This window comes from Hemicordylus capensis, chromosome 2, assembly GCF_027244095.1.
Source record: "Hemicordylus capensis ecotype Gifberg chromosome 2, rHemCap1.1.pri, whole genome shotgun sequence".
NCBI classification, from domain to species: Eukaryota; Metazoa; Chordata; class Lepidosauria; order Squamata; family Cordylidae; genus Hemicordylus; species Hemicordylus capensis.
The window spans coordinates 150,339,105-150,355,932 of NC_069658.1; the positions used below are offsets into that span (position 1 = coordinate 150,339,105).

The 16,828-nt window shown below is 44.4% G+C and overlaps 1 protein-coding gene across 2 annotated transcripts in view; it reads right to left on the reverse strand.

The window, feature by feature from the left end:
- The window catches only part of IGFBP7 (insulin like growth factor binding protein 7), a 39,472-nt gene extending 25,038 nt beyond the window's left edge, over positions 1-14,434 (reverse strand). Inside the window, exon 1 of one of the 2 annotated variants that reach the window (XM_053297316.1) lies at positions 13,700-14,408. In XM_053297316.1, coding sequence (XP_053153291.1) covers positions 13,700-14,165 — 466 coding nt within the window. In that variant the 5' untranslated portion in view covers positions 14,166-14,408. Of the gene's footprint in view, positions 1-13,699 lie in introns of both variants that reach the window. The other variant, XM_053297315.1, reaches the window with a different exon arrangement.
- Positions 14,435-16,828: the final 2,394 nt, after the last annotated feature.

The following is a 16,828-nucleotide window of genomic DNA, read 5'->3' on the forward strand; positions in this document are numbered from 1 at the left end:
TCCCAACAAAGGGTTCCCCGTTACTGGATCTCCATTGGGCAAGGAGTAATCTTGGATGATTTCTGGTTGTCTCTCAGGGAAGCCTGAGTTCCCCCATCTGTACTGGAAATTAAAGGAGAATCTTGCTGTAGCTCCTCCTCTTTGGGGAAGTTCTCATCAGGTCTGAGATCTGAGAATTGGTGGATCCTGACAACTGAGGAGTCTGCAAATAGGGTGGTGGGGAAGGATTTTGGCTCACCTTAAAACCAAAGTGCTAGTTGATGGTGAGCAACAGGGTGGTTCCTTAATGGCTAATCAAGCCTAGTTTTAGCTTTTTAAAAAAAACACCCATTAAGGAAGGCAGCTGAAGTTATACCGACCTGCATGGTGGTAGCCGAAAGGAATTGTCTTTGAAATCTTGATAGGAAAAATGAGCTTTAACTTTTGGATCTGGTTGGGAAAAGTTGCCCAAGAGGTTTTTGGCTGACTGTTTAATAACTGAGGGATGCTGAATTGAGGCTGCTTTAGGAAATTAACTGGGCCTAGTGATTCTCACTTGCTTAAACTGTAAACAGATATTTCAAAAATGTCAATAAGTTCCCCATACTGTCAGGGAAACTGGGAGCCTTACTGCCCAGGGAAATGGAGCGTGTGAAATGTCACAAAGCCCACTAACACAAACCCAAATGCCTGATCTCTTGAGCCTCTAGGTATTCAAAGTGTTTTTCCAGGTTGGTAGTCATTTCTGATGCCTAGGAATCTGAAACATTTTTTGAGCCCTGCTTTCCTTGTTAGTGTTTCATAAACATCACATTCAGGCCAAGTGTGGTGCAAGAAGGGAATTATCTTCAAATGAGGTCTAAAAACCATTCAAGATTATCCAAATAGGGCTTGCGTAACATTTGTTGTTGCAAACTTTATAAAATGATACCATACTTGACTAAAACTTGAGAAAAACTTACTTTACTTAACACTTTGGAACTCTACGGAGACTGAACAAAAAGTGAAAACTTTCCTGGCTTGCAATTCTCCATAGAGTCAGAAGACTATATCCGCTCTCATGGCCTGGCTTCTAATCTGATTTGGAATTTCATTTTATGCTATGTTAAGGTTAAAAGCACTATGCCTGCATGAAAAGCAATGAAACACAAAACTATCTAATCAAAATAAGATAAAATGAGCCATCTACATCCAATTTAGTAAAAACATTGCATTTGCATGGAGGGTGTTTATATTAAATCAATATAAACTTGATTTATATTGTGAACAGCCCAGGGACCTTTATATATGGGGTGGTATACAAATGAACCAAATTTCTCCATGTTGCAACCTGAGGAGCTTGTGTGTGGGGTTATCTTTGACACAAACAGAAAGTGATCAGATGCTCTGTTGGGGGCATAACTTCCACTGCAGCATTTTAAAGCACGGACTAATAACTCAGACTGCTGTATAGAAGTGTGGCTACAATGTTGTAGATGATTTCAAGTAATCTGCATTGCACTGTCTTGAACACCACCTTCAATATTATGATTCTGCTAGACGTTTGCTGCAATCTGCAGGAATATTCCTGCTGTGTCAACATCTCTGATAATGAAAAGGGAGGGTGACATTGACTAGGTTATTGATTTCGAATACAATTGCAAAATTGTGATTTGAACAGAAGTTATATGTTGATTTATATTCTTATTGTTATACGATATAGATATTACACAGAGATATATACTGTACTGATTAGATACTGATGTAACTGAAGAAATGTCAATGGCAGTTCTAGTAATTCAACAAAAGCAATCAAACTGAAATGCTGATGCTTATATCAGCTAATTCTGAGCACTATTGAGTTGTACACGGATTAGAGTAACTAATTCATTAATAATACTGAACTGATTGCATTGATCTCAATGTTGATTGTATGACATTAGTCAAAAACAGTAAGGCTGAAGATGATGTTGCATTCTTTCAAAACTTCAGAAAGGGGTTCTTTTGAAGCATGTATACTGTGATGCTGAGTTTCACCAATGAGAAGTCACAGTCCTTACAGTCTTCATTGGAGAATTGCTGCAAGTGGCTATCTATCTCAGGAGAGTTGCTGCAAGTGGCTATCTATCTCAGCTCACCCTAGATTAGTTGCATGTTCTAACCAAATGCTAGATGTTTAGAAAGGCCGGCGGTAGTTACTCCATGAGGAGGGAAAGGCAACCAGCAAATAATTAGTGGCACCCTCCTCTTCATTACCAACTTCACACATTCAAATATGAAACCTGGAATTTTGGGACTAAGCCAGGGCAGGGGGAAGAATAAGATTGCCATCTAGAAAATGCCAGAGGAATGTGTAAACTCAGCTCCTCCGCAGTATGACTTGTTGGTCCTCCAAGTCTTTCTCACAACTAGCAGACCTCTCTGTTCAGATCACAGCTGACCGAAAATTGGAGACAGAATTTGCAATTGCTCTGCTTGGAACCAGTCAGCCAGTCAAGGTCTTACTATCTTCAGCTTTTTGCTTCCTTAAGGTCCTTTCTTCTGCAACTTGAAAGCATATCTACAGTTTGTGTAATCCGGCCCCCGCCACCCCACTTTCTTTTGATCTGTATGTTCCCAGGCTACAGAGGAAACTAAGCACTGCAAAATAACCAACAAGTCTTTAGTTTAGTTTAGTTATGCTTTGGTATGCATACACTTCATTTTCAAGAATTATGGAGGCTCACTGTGACAAAGATACTGAAAAGAGATGAACAAAAATTAGTCTCCCCAACAGTGGTCCCTCTAATTTGTTTCATCTCTGTGCGGAATGGCGGCAGTATCAAGGCAGTGTGTGTGCACCTGCATTCAGAATGGGGCCTTCCTGAGTCAACCTGAGTGGGATCGAAAATGGAACTGAGACGACATCCAAAAACTTGTGAGTGTGTGCACATGCGCACACCTTGAGGGAACAGTGCTCCCCAAGGACAAATGGCAGGCCTTAGAGCAGGGGTGGGCCAACTTGGCCATCAAGCTGTTGTTGAACTACAACTCCCATAATCCCCAGTCACAAAGTATTATGACTGAGGAAGATGGGAGTTGTAGTTCAACAGCTGGAGGGGGCATGTTTTCCTACCCCTGCCTTAGAGGGAACCTCCGATACATGCCCAGATGTATTAATTGCATATTAACTGGTACATTTGCATTTCCATAAATAAAGGGTCAAAAATTTCATCAGGTGCTAATACCAAGCATGTTATAGAGAGCTGCATACAATTTAAGCCAGAGCTCAAATGTTTACTTACTCTCTCAGAAACAGTTGGCCCCAAACAGAGAAACACTGCCCTTTGTTAATGTGGTTGCTGGCAACTTTGGTGAGCTCATGTACAGTTCCTCCTGACTCACTTTAGTCAAGTTGCTATAACCTCTAATTGCTCAGGATGGTGTAGAGTACAAAAGCACTATCTTCTCCAGCAGGGTACAAATAAAGCACCATATTTTCTGATGATACGGAAGGCTGCAAGCAAATGCTGTCCACCAACCCCAATCTCCTGTCCCAGTGTGAACAATGCAATCAAAACAAGTTCATAAAGAAAGATGTTTAAAATAAACTCATCAATTGTTAAATCAATAGTCAGTCACCTGTTAAAAATTAACTAATTCTGCTCGAAATACAGAGGTTTCCAAAAGCTAATTATATGGATGATCACTGAAACAAATTGATGTGGGATAGATAAGAACCTAAGAACAGCCCTGCTGGATCAGGCCCAAGGCCCATCTAGTCCAGCATCCTGTTTCACACAGTGGCCCAGCAGATGCCGCTGGAAGCCTACAAGGAGGAGTTGAGGGCATGCCCTCTCTCCTGCTGTTACTCCTCTACAACTGGTACTCAGAGGCATCCTGCCTTTGAGGCTGGGGGTGGCCTATAGAGCTCCGACTAGTAGCTGTTGATAGACCTCTCCTCCATGAAGTTATCCAAACCCCTCTTAAAGCTATCCAGGTTGTTGGCTACCACATCTTGTGGCAGAGAATTCCACAAGCTGATTATGCGTTGTGTGAAAAAGTACCTCTGTTTTTTAGTCCTAAATTTCCTGGTAATCAATTTCATGGGATGACCCCTGGTTCTAGTGCTATGTGAGAAGGAGAAGATTTTCTCTCTATCTACTTGCTCTACACCATGCATGATTTTACAGACCTCTGTCATGTCTCCCTGCAGTTGTCTTTTTTCTAAACTAAATAGCCTCAGGTGTTGTAGCCTTGCCTCATAAGAAAGGTGCTCTAGACCCCTGATCATGTTGGTTGCCCTCTTCTGCACCTTTTCCAGTTCTAAATTTAAAATCTAAATTCTAAATGTCCTTTTTTAGATGTGGTGACCAGAACTGTACACAGTACTCCAAGTGTGACTGCACCATAATTTTGTATAAGGGCATTATAATATTAGCAATATTATTTTCAATCCCCTTCCTAACGATCCCTAGCATGGAATTGGCCTTTTTCACAGCTGGTGTACACTCAGTCGACACTTTCAATGAGCTGTCCACCACAACCCCAAGATCCCTCTCCTGGTCAGTCACCGACAACTCAGATCCCATCAACATATACTTGAAATTGGGGTTTTTCGTCCCAATGTGCATCCCTTTACACTTGCCAACATTGAACAGCATTTGCCATTTTGTTGCCCACTCACACAATTTGGAGAGACCCTTTTGGAGTTCCTCACAATTCATTTTGGATTTCACTACCCAAAAGAGTTTGGTATCATCTGCAAATTTGGCCACCTTGCTGCTTACTTCTACTTCTAGATCATTTATGAATAAATTAAAAAGAACCAGTCCTAGTACAGATCCCTGGGGGACCCCACTTCTTACTTTCCTCCAGTGTGAAAACTCTCCATTTATACCTACCCTCTGTTTCCTGTCCTTCAACCAGTTAGCAATCCACACATGTACTTGTCCCCTTATCCCATGACTGCTAAGTTTCCTCAGGAGTCTTTGATGAGGAACTTTGTTGAAAGCTTTTTGGAAGTTCAGGTACACTATGTCAACTGGGTCACCCATATCCACATACTTGTTGACACTCTCAAAGAACTCCAAAAGGTCCAGCGTAGTGTAGTGGTTAGAGTGCTGGACTAGGACCGGGGAGACCTAAGTTCAAATCCCCATTCAGCCATGAAACTAGCTGGGTGACTCTGGGCCAGTCACTTCTCTCTCAGCCTAACCTACTTCACAGGGTTATTATGAAAGAGAAACTCAAGTATGTAGTGACTCAAGTATGTATGGGCTGCTTGGAGGAAGAGTGGGATATAAATGTATAAATGTAAATAAATAAATAAAAGATTTACCTTTGCAGAAGCCAAGCTGGTTCTTTCCCAGCAGGGCCTGTTCTTCTATGTGCTTTACAATTTTTTCCTTGAGGATGCTTTCCATCAATTTGCCTGGAATGGATGCTAAGCTAACTGCCCTGTAATTTTCCGGATCACCCCTGGATCCCTTTTTGAAAATCGGTGTTACATTGGCTACTTTCCAGTCCTCCAGTACAGAGCCTGACTGCAGGGATAAGTTATATATTTTAGCAAGGAAGTTGGCAGTTTCACATTTGTGTTCTTTGAGGACTCTTTGATGGATGCCATCCGGCCCTGGCCATTTGCTAGTTTTCAGTTATTCAAGAGTTTAGATCATCATCTCTTGTCACTTCTATCTGACTCAGTTCTTTAGCCTCCATCCCCGAAAAGCCTGGTTCAGGAACAGGTATATGCCCAGTATCCTCTGCCATGAAGACGGATGCAGAGAACTCGTTTATCTTCTCTGCAACCTCCACATCCTCCTTAATAATCCCTCTCACTCCCTCATTGTCTAATGGTCCAACTGCCTTCCTGGCAGGTTTCCTGCATCTGATATATTTAAAGAAGTTTTTGTTATTTCCCTTGATGCTTTTAGCTAAATGTTCCTCAAACTCTCTTTTCACCTTCCTTATTGTCACCTTGCATTTCTTTTGCCAGAGTTTATGTTCCTTTTTGTTCTCTTCATTTGGACAGGCCTTCCAATTTCGGATTTTCCAGACAACAGTAGTTGAGGGGTACAAGATTAAGTTATCACAGATCCCTGTGTGCATTCATGACGATGAGCTGTGCTCTTGCACTGGTGTGAAGATCCTGCCCGTTGATTGATTCCTCATAATCTATTGTATCAATGCAGCAGCTCACGGAAACTGAGCAAAGCACATTCGTTCACGCGCACGCATACACACTGTACAAAGAGAGAGCTATCTTGATTTAGAAATAAAGATTAATAAAGAAAGCTCATGAAGAACAGCTAGTGTAAAGACTAAGTTAGTTATGACTAATCACCACTGAAATAAATGACACACATTAGTCACAACTAATTTCAATTTAGTCTGGATCCTGCCCTAGGCCTGCAAGATGTGCACTCTGATCATAAATATGCTTACTGAGATGCATCAATGACACAGTCCAACACAATGACTATGGCTAAACTCATTTATTTCAATGGGATTAAGCATGCCTAATTCTGTGCCAGATTATGACCAACAGATGATCTTTGCTTCTAACAGTGAATGGTAGCTTTAAAAAAAAAAAAGTATGTTGCCTGACATCCAGACTAAGTTACCCAATAAAACTTCTCAGGAGTTACTCTAAAATACTACCATATTTACCCAAATAGAAGACAACTCTGATTTTAAGACAGCCCCTTTTAAAAACACAGATTAAATATAGGTGATACCTGTACTGACCCAAAAGAAAGGACTCTGACATTTAAGATAACCACCCAATTTCTAATACCAAACAACTTGGGGGAAAACTAGTCTTGGATTCAGGTAAATACAGTACTTAATTTAAATATGACTTCTGTAAAATAATTTGGTCAGGATGTCAGCCATTATTTTGCATTTTCTTCAATATGTCAAAAAGGTGCTTAATGTTGAGCTTTTGCTAACACACACATTTATTAAAATGTAATGGACAGATGACCCATCAACAAAACAATATTTAATGAATAGAACTAGTAAAGGAGTTTCCTTTTAAAGAACAATGAATTCATTAATGAATAGAACTAGTAAAGGAGTTCTTTCAACTCCTGGAGTTTCTGGGAGTTCAATGACATATTTCCAGCGTGGGCTATTTTTCAGAATCATAGCATGACAAGCAACATATCATGAATAAAGCAAATTATTTGCCTCTCATAAAAAGAGGGTCTTTGCATTCTAATTTCCATTCATCATGCTTCCTGTGGAAAATATGTGCAGCAAGAGAGGTTCCAGAATATTACATGAGCTGTTCCTTTAAAAGAAAGCCTCTGTCTGACCCAATGGTTTCACTGTACACAAGTGATCAACTTGGGGTGCACTGGGGATGGCTTTTATTTGTGAAAATCTGCCACTACAGAAGATTGTACAAGGCGACCCTTGAGATAACTGTCAAGTTTTGGGGGTGGGGGGGTTATATCCACACTTTTCTTTTTATGCAAGGCAAATGTGAAAAAAATGGTCAAAATCTCTGAAGAACCAAAATAGAGGATTCAGAGTAAATTGAAAGAGGAGTGAGCAATATTTGTCTTGAGGATACACTGACTGTTTTAAATAGAGTTTAGGCTACCCCAAGTGAAAGACACATGGGCATCACTCACACCAGCTTGCATTATGCGCAAACATATACAATATTTTGAGCATTACTACCATAGCGGCACTAGAACTGCTGACTGCTGTCTGTTATGCTCTCCCCTCCAGCAACAAAGAACAAAGCAGTTTCTTTCTCTATTCTCTAAAGCCAGCTGCCCACCTTCTGCACAAGCCATTCTCCCTGCGTTTAAGTCGTGGCCACAAGCACGTTTACTTGGCGGCTACGTTTCACTGACTTCAACAGGATTTACTTCCAAGTGAATGCATTTATGATTGCAGCCACTGAAACCACATTCTTTCTTCATCAAGAGGATAAGCAAGGTAGAGCAAAGTGGCAGTATGTATATGGGTACGTGTACACACACACACACACACACACACACACACACGAATGGGCGGAGCACAGGCAGATCAAAGTGCATTTTCTGAGCGTGTTTGAGAGGGGCAAGCTTTTTGAGAGGGACAAGTTAGATTTCTGAAAAAGAAATAATGAAAGAGCATATTAATACCTCATAAACGTATTTTCTCTGACAGAGGTCCTATTGATTTGGATGGAGTAACTTTCAAGAAAGACTTTTGAGGATACCATGGACAGCCCGAAAAACAAACAAACAGATCATAGAACCAATCAATCCAGAGTTTTCACTCAAGGCACAAATGACCAGGCTCAAACTATCATACTTCAGACACATTATGCGAAAACCCAGCTCCCTTGAGAAGTCCATAATGCTGGCAAAAGTTGAAGAAGAGGACGACCAGCAGCAAGGTGGATGGACCCGATTAGAACAGCAATGAATGCACCACTGAGAGACTTTAAAGGCCAAGCTGAAGACAGATCATCCTGGACAGAATCTATCTATCTGGTAGCTAAGAGTCAACATCAACTTGACGACACTTAATCAATCAATGAAGAATGCTTACAATTCACATCTGAATTTCCGGTTTATGATTCAGCAATGTGTCCAGCAGTGGGAGAGTAGGGAGGCAGGCATTTTTTTGTTGGGGCAAGCATTCAGCTGTCCCCCGTACCCCACCAAATACAGACCAAATAGAGACTATGGGGGAGTTACAAGGAAGCTCAAAAGAGAAATGAAGAAAGGACTTGTAGATTCTCACCCCAGAATGAATGAATAGGTCACCAGTGCTGATCCCAAAGAATCTAAGAGAAGTCGAATATTGAAATTGCTGAACTTGCCGACTTTGGTATGTGCCAACCTCCCTTCAAAAATACTGTGTAAATAGTTCATGGAACACCAGACTTTTTAGCCTGCTTTCCAGTAGGCTTATGAGATCACTCGCATGTCTCATAAGAGTGTGTGTGTGTGTGTGTGTGTGTGTGTGTGTGTGTGTGTGTGTGTGTCCTGCAACAACTTTGCAATGCCTTGATCAGGGATGCACAATTCAAACATCCCACTGGGCCAGAAACAACCATGATGATGTATGTGAGGGCCGAAGTCAATTTTCAGTGCATTGATTATTGTAAAATTAAAATTATAAAGATTAAATTTATATAATTTATATAAAATTATAAAGAGTAAAATTAATTATAAAGATAAATATTAAAGTAATAACTAGTTAGTTATGGGTCCTTCCCTCCCCACACTGGCCCACAATTTTAACCAAGGATAGTGACCAGAAAATAAGCCCTGTCCTTGCTAAGTCAGTGGGCACCCACTGTTCTAGCCCCACCCAAATGCCAAATTTTGGGGCTCCTGCTGTTGCTGGCTACTTGGGCCATCAAAAATGTCCCCACGGGCCAGATCTGGCCCCGGGCCTTATGTTGTGCAGGGCTGGCCTTGACCAATATGAACCAAATCGAGTACAGTTGTAGGGAAACATAGGGACACCTCAACGGTGTAGTTTTTGATGATGCCATCCACCCTGATCCAAGATGGCGGATGCATAAACATTTGAGGCACAAGTGGGCTAACTTGTGAACCACTTAACCGATTTGTACCAAATTTGCTACAGCTGTAGGGAGACATAGGGACGCTCAAATGGCATGGTGTGTGATGATGTCATCCACTTCAATTCAAGATAGCGGCCACATAAACATCTGAGGTGCAAGCGGGCTGATTTGTGGACTGTCTGACCAATTTAAACCAAATTAGGTACAGTTGCAGTGAGTGACACACAAGGACACCTCAATGGCATAGTTTGTGATTATATCATCTACCCTGATCCAAGATGGTGGATGTGTAAACTTTTGAGGCACAAGTGGGCTAACTTGTGAACCGCTTAACCAGTTTGAGCCAAATCTGCTACAACTTTAGGGATGCATAGGTATGCCCTAATGGCATGGTGTGTGATGATGTCATCCACTTCAATTCAAGACGGTGGCCACATGAACATCTGAGGCGCAAGCGGGCAAATTTGTGGACTGTCTAACCAATCTGAACCAAATTGGGTACAGTTACAGTGAGTGACACACATGGACACCTCAATGGCATAGTTTGTGATAATGCCATCCATGCTGATTCAAGATGGCGGATGTGTAAACATTTGAGGCGCAAGTGGGCTAACGTGAACTGCTTAACCGATTTGAACCAAATTTGCTGCAGCTATAGGGACACCTCAGTGGCATAGTTTGTGATGATGTCATCCACCCCAATCCAAGATGGCAGATGCATGAACATTTGAGGCACAAGAGATCTAACTTGTGGACCTCGATCTGAATCAAATTTAGTCCAGTCGTGGAGACAGTAAAAGGAAAGTAGGCTGATTAGTTCTTTCTAGAACTTCTTATTATTCGTTATTACTTCCTAAAGATGTCGGTGCTAGTCTCAGAAGTGGCAAGCCAGGAAGGCTGAATTCAGGATTGGAAAAATTAACTGTATACATAGACAGATAAACATGTGTTAAGGTATTAAGGTTAATTCTGCATAGAGTAAAGGCAAAAGAAAGGATGCCACTGAAATTATGCTGATGTGCCTTCTTTCAGGGGCTTTTGAATATTATCTTTCTGTTCTGGAAATTTGGCAACTCTTAACCTCTAATATTATGAGTGTGTTGCTAACAGAACTGTTTTCCTCACTGCTGCTAACTTCATTAGCACCAAGTCATGAGAAGAATATCAGCTATTCCACATTTTAAAACTAGGACGGCTGGATAGCTGGAATTCAGACAGGACAAAAAGGCCTTTTCACACAATGCCTAATTAAATTATGGAATTAACTGCCATGAGAAGTGGTGATGGCAAACAGCTTTAGAGGCCTTTGAAAACGATTAGTTAAATTCATACACAGTGGAACTAGCCACAACTGCTAGGTGAAACCTCCATGTTCAAAGGTAGTATATATCTGAGTCAGTAAAAACAATCTCTTGCAGGAAAGGTTGGTCCAGTAGCTATATAACTCCTCCCCAACCATACCCATTTATCTAGGCTGCTTCCCTTCTGTGGCTGTGCTCTTTTAAAGAAACAGATATAAAACAATATTTTAAAATAAAGGTATAGCTAAGTGTTTCCCTCGCCACTGAGCAAGTTTAGCCTGTTGTCACACACTTAGAGTGAAGGAGCAGGGCTTCCTTCCAGTGCTGCTGGCAGGGCTCCCACACAGGCTGGAGCGCCGCTTTTGTGAAATTAAGCACTCTCCCTTGACCGCATTCTGAGAACGGTCCAGCCTGTTCAGTCCAACCTTACCTAACCCACTTGCTTTCAGTCTCAGGGTCAGGCTGCAGGTGATGGTGGCAGCTGTGCATTTAAACACAGAACCATCCTAATCACATAGAAAGAGGAAGGATGGTAAGTCCAGGTGTAGCTCCAAGAATGGTGAATCAACAAGGAGTTCCCCTGCCTGCAGTTTCGCTCCTCACAGCACCTCTTCTCCAGCACTTTTCTCCTCAGCCAAGCTGATCCTGGAGGTGTGACTGGCTTGAAGAAAAGCATTTAGAGAGAGAGATTGCAGGAAGATAAGCAGTGAGAGGGTTCAGTACCCCTTACCCAGGCATTCCTTTTGCCATTAACGCCCCCCCCCAAACAAAAACCCACCTGATTTCTTTTTCTATGCAGTTGGGGGGAGATCTATATTTAAACACACAGATCTGCTTTCATCATGCCCAGTTTGGCCCTGAAGGCCCCTCGAAGTGCATTATTGGCCCTGGCAGGTTCAGTTATTTTTCATTAATAGCAGCGGTGGGGTGGGGTAGGGTGGATATTCAGATTACAGGGGAGGGGGAGTTAAACCTTTGCCACCAGAATGGGGCGCTATTGGGAGCAGTCACAGAGGCCCCAATCCAGAGCAGAACAACATGGGAGGAAAAAAGTGAAAGTCTCACTTCTTCTCACACTGTGGTCTCAATCTGCGTGGCTTCAACTGACAGCTGGGGGAAAAAAGCCCATAAGGGCTAATTATGCAATAAACGGCAACATCATGTGTAGTTAAGCCCCGAGCACCAGATGCCTAATGGCACAGCAGGGAAATGACTTGACTAGCAAGCCAGAGATTGCCGGTTTGAATCTCCGCTCGTATGTTTCCCAGGGAAACATCTATATTGGGCAGCAGCGATATAGGAAGATGCTGAAAGGCATCATCTCATACCGTGCAGGAGATGGCAATGGTAACCACCTCTCCCCCCCCCCCCGTTCTACCAAAGAAAACTGCAGGGCTCTGTGGGCTCCAGGAGTCAACACTGATTTGATGACACACTTTACTTTACTTTCCAGATGCTGGGGCCAAACACCAAGAGAAGGCCATCTCCTTCATACCCAGTTTATGAGTTTCCAGAAGCATCTGGCTGGCTACTGTTGGAGGCAGAAAACTGCACTAGATGGACCTTTGGTCTGATCTGAGAAGGCTGTTCTTATACCTTTTATCCTGGATTAAAATGTTTGTCACACAACATGGGAGGAGAGCTGGTCTTGTAGTAGCAAGCATGAATTGCCCCCTTTGCTAAGCAGGGACTGCCTTGGCTTGCATTTGAATGGGAGACTACATATGTGAGCACTGTAAGATATCACCCTCAGGGGATGGGGCTGCTCTGGGAAGAGCACCTGCCTACTTGCATGCAGAAGGTTCCAAGTTCCCTCCCTAGCATCTCCAGATAGGGCTGAGAGATGCTCCTCCTGCCTGCAACCTTGGAGATGCCGCTGCCAGTCTGTGTAGACAATACTGAGCTAGAAGAACCAACGGTCTGACTCAGTATAAGACAGCTTCCTATGTCATGACAATTTTTGCGAGTACAGCTCTGCCCTCACAATAAGCTGGTCACACTTTTATTTGCATTAAGGGCTCAGAGCAGCCCTGGAATATGATTTGAGTTCCAGGGTTCAGGACTAGAACAGATGATAACATTTACAGCCCAGTCATCCCATGCAATAGCAGAAGCTCCAAGGGAATGGAAAAATCTGGGGGATATCAGAAACACAAAGGGGTTTTTTCATCCACCCAGCCACAAATCCCACCCCCTGCCCCCACCACCGCCTTCACTTGTCTACAAGGAGTTCCGGCACATCTCAATCTGAACAGGGCTGGGCTGGTTGTTTTCGCCTGCCTCATCTCAAGGACTCAAGGCAGGTAACAAAAATAGGTGGACTACCCTAGCAGGAGGCACATACAAAATAGAGCCAGCCTTTTACGGCTTGATCCTATGCATGTTTACTCAGAAGTAAGTGCCAATGAATCCAACAGGCTTATTCCCAGGCGAGTATGTATCAGACAGTAGCTTGCTTTGTTCAGCCACAAAACCTTTGGCAAGTTTGAGAAGCAGCTGCCAGTCAGTGAAGACAATACTGAACCAGTTGTCTGACTCGGTGTAAGGCAGTTTCCTATGTTCCCCAAGTCATTTTCTTTTGGACTAAACTACCTCACAGGGTTGCTGTCAAGATTAAATGAGATCGCCTCATGCAGGTAATCCCTCGGCTCCTTGGAGAAAGGGTTTTTTAAATCACTACACACAATAATGATAAAAAATAATGTTTGTCTTTAAATCCGAGGGGGCTTATCCCCAGAAAAGCGAGCACAGGATCACAGTCCTGCACTTCTGAGCCCATGCTTGTTTACTTGCAAATAAGTCCCACCGACTTCGCCAAAACAACGGCGCGCACCGCCCGCTGCCCACTATCCGAGGTGCCGCGTTCCGCCAGCGCCAACCCCGCGAAGACAGGCGCTCCCCCCCCCCCCCGCCTTACCTTGCTCGCAAGGCCCCTTGTTGCGTTGCTCGACGGGGCGTTCGCCTCGGCTCTCGGAGCGCAGGCTGGCCGCCCGCAGCTGGCAGGCGCTGGGGTAGGTGAGGCCGTCGGTGCCGCACACCGGGTAGCGGCTCTTGCAGACGCAGACGCCGGCCTGGCCTTTGCGCCTTCGGCGGCACTCCAGGCCCGCTGCGCAGCGTCCCCACCCGACGGCGGGCCCGGCTGCAGCGGCGGCGGCGGCGGCTCCCATGCCGCACGCCTCGCCCTCGCCGCGCGCGCATTGCCAGCAGCAGCCGCAGCTGTCGCGCACCTTGCCCAGCGGGCAGCCCCGGGCCGGCAGCGCTGCGCACTCCGCGGGCGTGCAGGGCGGGCAGCTGGCGGCGGAAGAAGCGGCCGGCTCCTTGAGGGACGCCGAGCTGCAGCAGGTCAGCAGCAAGCAAGACAGGGCGAACCAGAGACCCGACATCTTTGTGGGGCAGCTTGGGCGACGCTGGAGAGGGGCTGCTGCTTCTGGTTGGGGCTCTTTCGTTGCTGTCGTCTTCCGACGGACGAACTCGAAAGACCCTGGCCTGGAGACTCCACCCCTCCGCTCGCACGCATCGCGAAGAGAGATGCGGAGAGAGGGCTCTCGTTCAGCCTCTCTGTGTTTAGACTAGAATTCGGGGTCACATCCCGTTAGGTTGGCTGGCGGTAGTCTGCTCAGGATGGACAAAACGACGTGTTTCCCCCCCCACGCTTAGCATAATTAAGGTTTGGAACTGCCGCCGCGCAAGATGTGTTGGCTGCTAGCTGAGAAGGCTTTAAAGTGGGAGTTTTGGATGGCAGCGGGTATCCAGGCTTAAGTTTTGCTTGTTTGTAAACCTCCTTCTCCTTCGGGAAGCAGTGTAATATAAAGAAACAAATAAAAGGAGAACTTTCCACCTTCAGAAGCCGTATACCTTTCAATGCCAAACGCTGGGGGGAAGTGGGCTAGTTGCTGCTTTTTTTTTTGCTCTGCTTGTGGGCGTCCGGGAAACATCTGGCTGGCCACTATTTGGAAAGAGGCTGCTGGATTACACGGACTTTTGGGCTCTGAACTGGCAAGGCTCTTCTTATATTCTTAAAAAAACCCAGCCTCATAGGAAGTTTTATTGTGCTCTTGTGCAAGCCATAACAAAGAATTGCCGCTGGGCATGTACTGAGTGTCTCGCATAATGTTTGGAGAAAAGTTTGTCCTGCTCCCACTCCAGTTTCTTCAGCGGGGGCTTAACTTCAGAACTTGGTTTCAATGACAGGGATCAGTCCTGATAGATAAGGAGACAGTGCTCCTGAGCACATGCAGAAGACCTTAGCCATGACTCTCTCCTTCCCAGTTCTCTCACGCAGGTTCAACCCCAGAATCTGATCTCAGTGGCTGAGGTCAGTCCAACCTGGAATCATCAGCTGTTGTTTATTATTTAACAGTGCTCCTGAGCATGTGCAGAGGGCGCTCCTGTGTTAAAGGGGCTTAGCTTATTCTCTCCCAGGTAAGTGTGTATAGGGTGCGTGCAACCTTAGCCATTGCCCTATACCGCCTGTGACCGACTAAACCAGTCATAGAAGAAGTTGCTGTTCACACAAGTGGTGTCCCGGTGTAATATTAATTATTCTGATTATCTGTTCCCATGGCAAACGAATTCCTACATTACTTAAGGCACGCAGTTTACTTGAGGAATGCATGGGGATTTGCTCTCCAACTTTCTTCTCCCCTGCTAATTACGCTGGACCCCAAGGCTTTGAAACTGCTGCAGCTTAATAAAGGATAGCAGCGCTAGCTGCTGGCTAATGATCGTATTGCATCACTTGCTGAAGTACAACCAGCCCTACCAAGCAGTCCATCCACCAAGTTTCAAACGATGTTTTGCAGAACAGATTCTCAATTTTTTACAAGTTAATAAGGGCAGAAAACAAGCTGTGCATGCATCTGCTTCTGTTCCTTGGAGTGGCTGTACGAACTATGAAGACTGCTAGGCATGTGGTGGCTTGGAATGCAGGCAATGTGTGCTTGAACGGCTTCAGCCACACATTTCCTGGGATATTCCGAGGAGCACCTAGCTTTTCTGTGAAACCTTTGGCACGCTGAGCTTTATTCTCTATTAAAACTGAGCATGAGCATATGTAAGTGAACACCTATCCTTCCCCAGAGAAGCATCTAGGTAACTTTGTAGCCTGGATATAAAGGCCTTTGGAGACCCACCCCACCCCCACCCACTGCAAGTTAAGCATCATCCCCCTGCACACACACACACACACACACACACACAGAGAGTGAAAAATGTAGTATTTTTAACATGTGGGTTCATGAGGGTACAAACAGCATAGTGTAATGGTTAGAGTGTTGGATTAGGACTGGGAAGACCCGAGTTCGAATTCCCATTCACCCATGAAACTCACTGGGTGACTCTGTGGGCCAATCATGTATCTCTCTGCCTAATCTACCTCACAGGGTTGTTGTGAGGATAAAAAAATAACCATGTAGACTGCTCTGAGCTCCTCAGAGGAAGAGCGGGATATAAATGTATAAAATAAAGAAGCAGCAATGGAACTCACAAGAATGTAATAATATAAAACAGGTTTATGCAAAACTATCATACTTTGCAGGGGCGTAACTACCATTAGGCAAGGGGAGGCGGCTGCCTGGGGCCCCCCACGCCTCGAGGGTCCCCCCAGAGGCAAGTCACATGTGAAGTGAATGTGTGTGCGTCAGCAAGGGGCCCACTTTAAAATTTTGTCTCTGGGCCCACTCCAGCCTTGTTACGCCCCTGATACTTCGGACACATTATGCGAAGATCCAGCTCCCTTGAGAAGTCCATAATGCTGGGAAAAGTTGAAGGAAAGCAAAGAAGAGGATGACCAGCAGCAAGGTGGATGGACTTGAGTACAACAGCAATAAATGCACCACTGAGAGACATTAAAGGTCAAGTTGAAGACAGATCATCCTGGAGAGTATCTATGTGGTCGCTAAGAGTCGATACCGACTTGACGGCACTTAATCAATCAATCAATCAATGTTTATGCATTAGCAGAATCATTTCAACATGCAATTTAATATATTCCCATCTTACATTTTTCTTTCCCTACTTCCTCTCTGTCTCTAAAGTCATGCTTGGT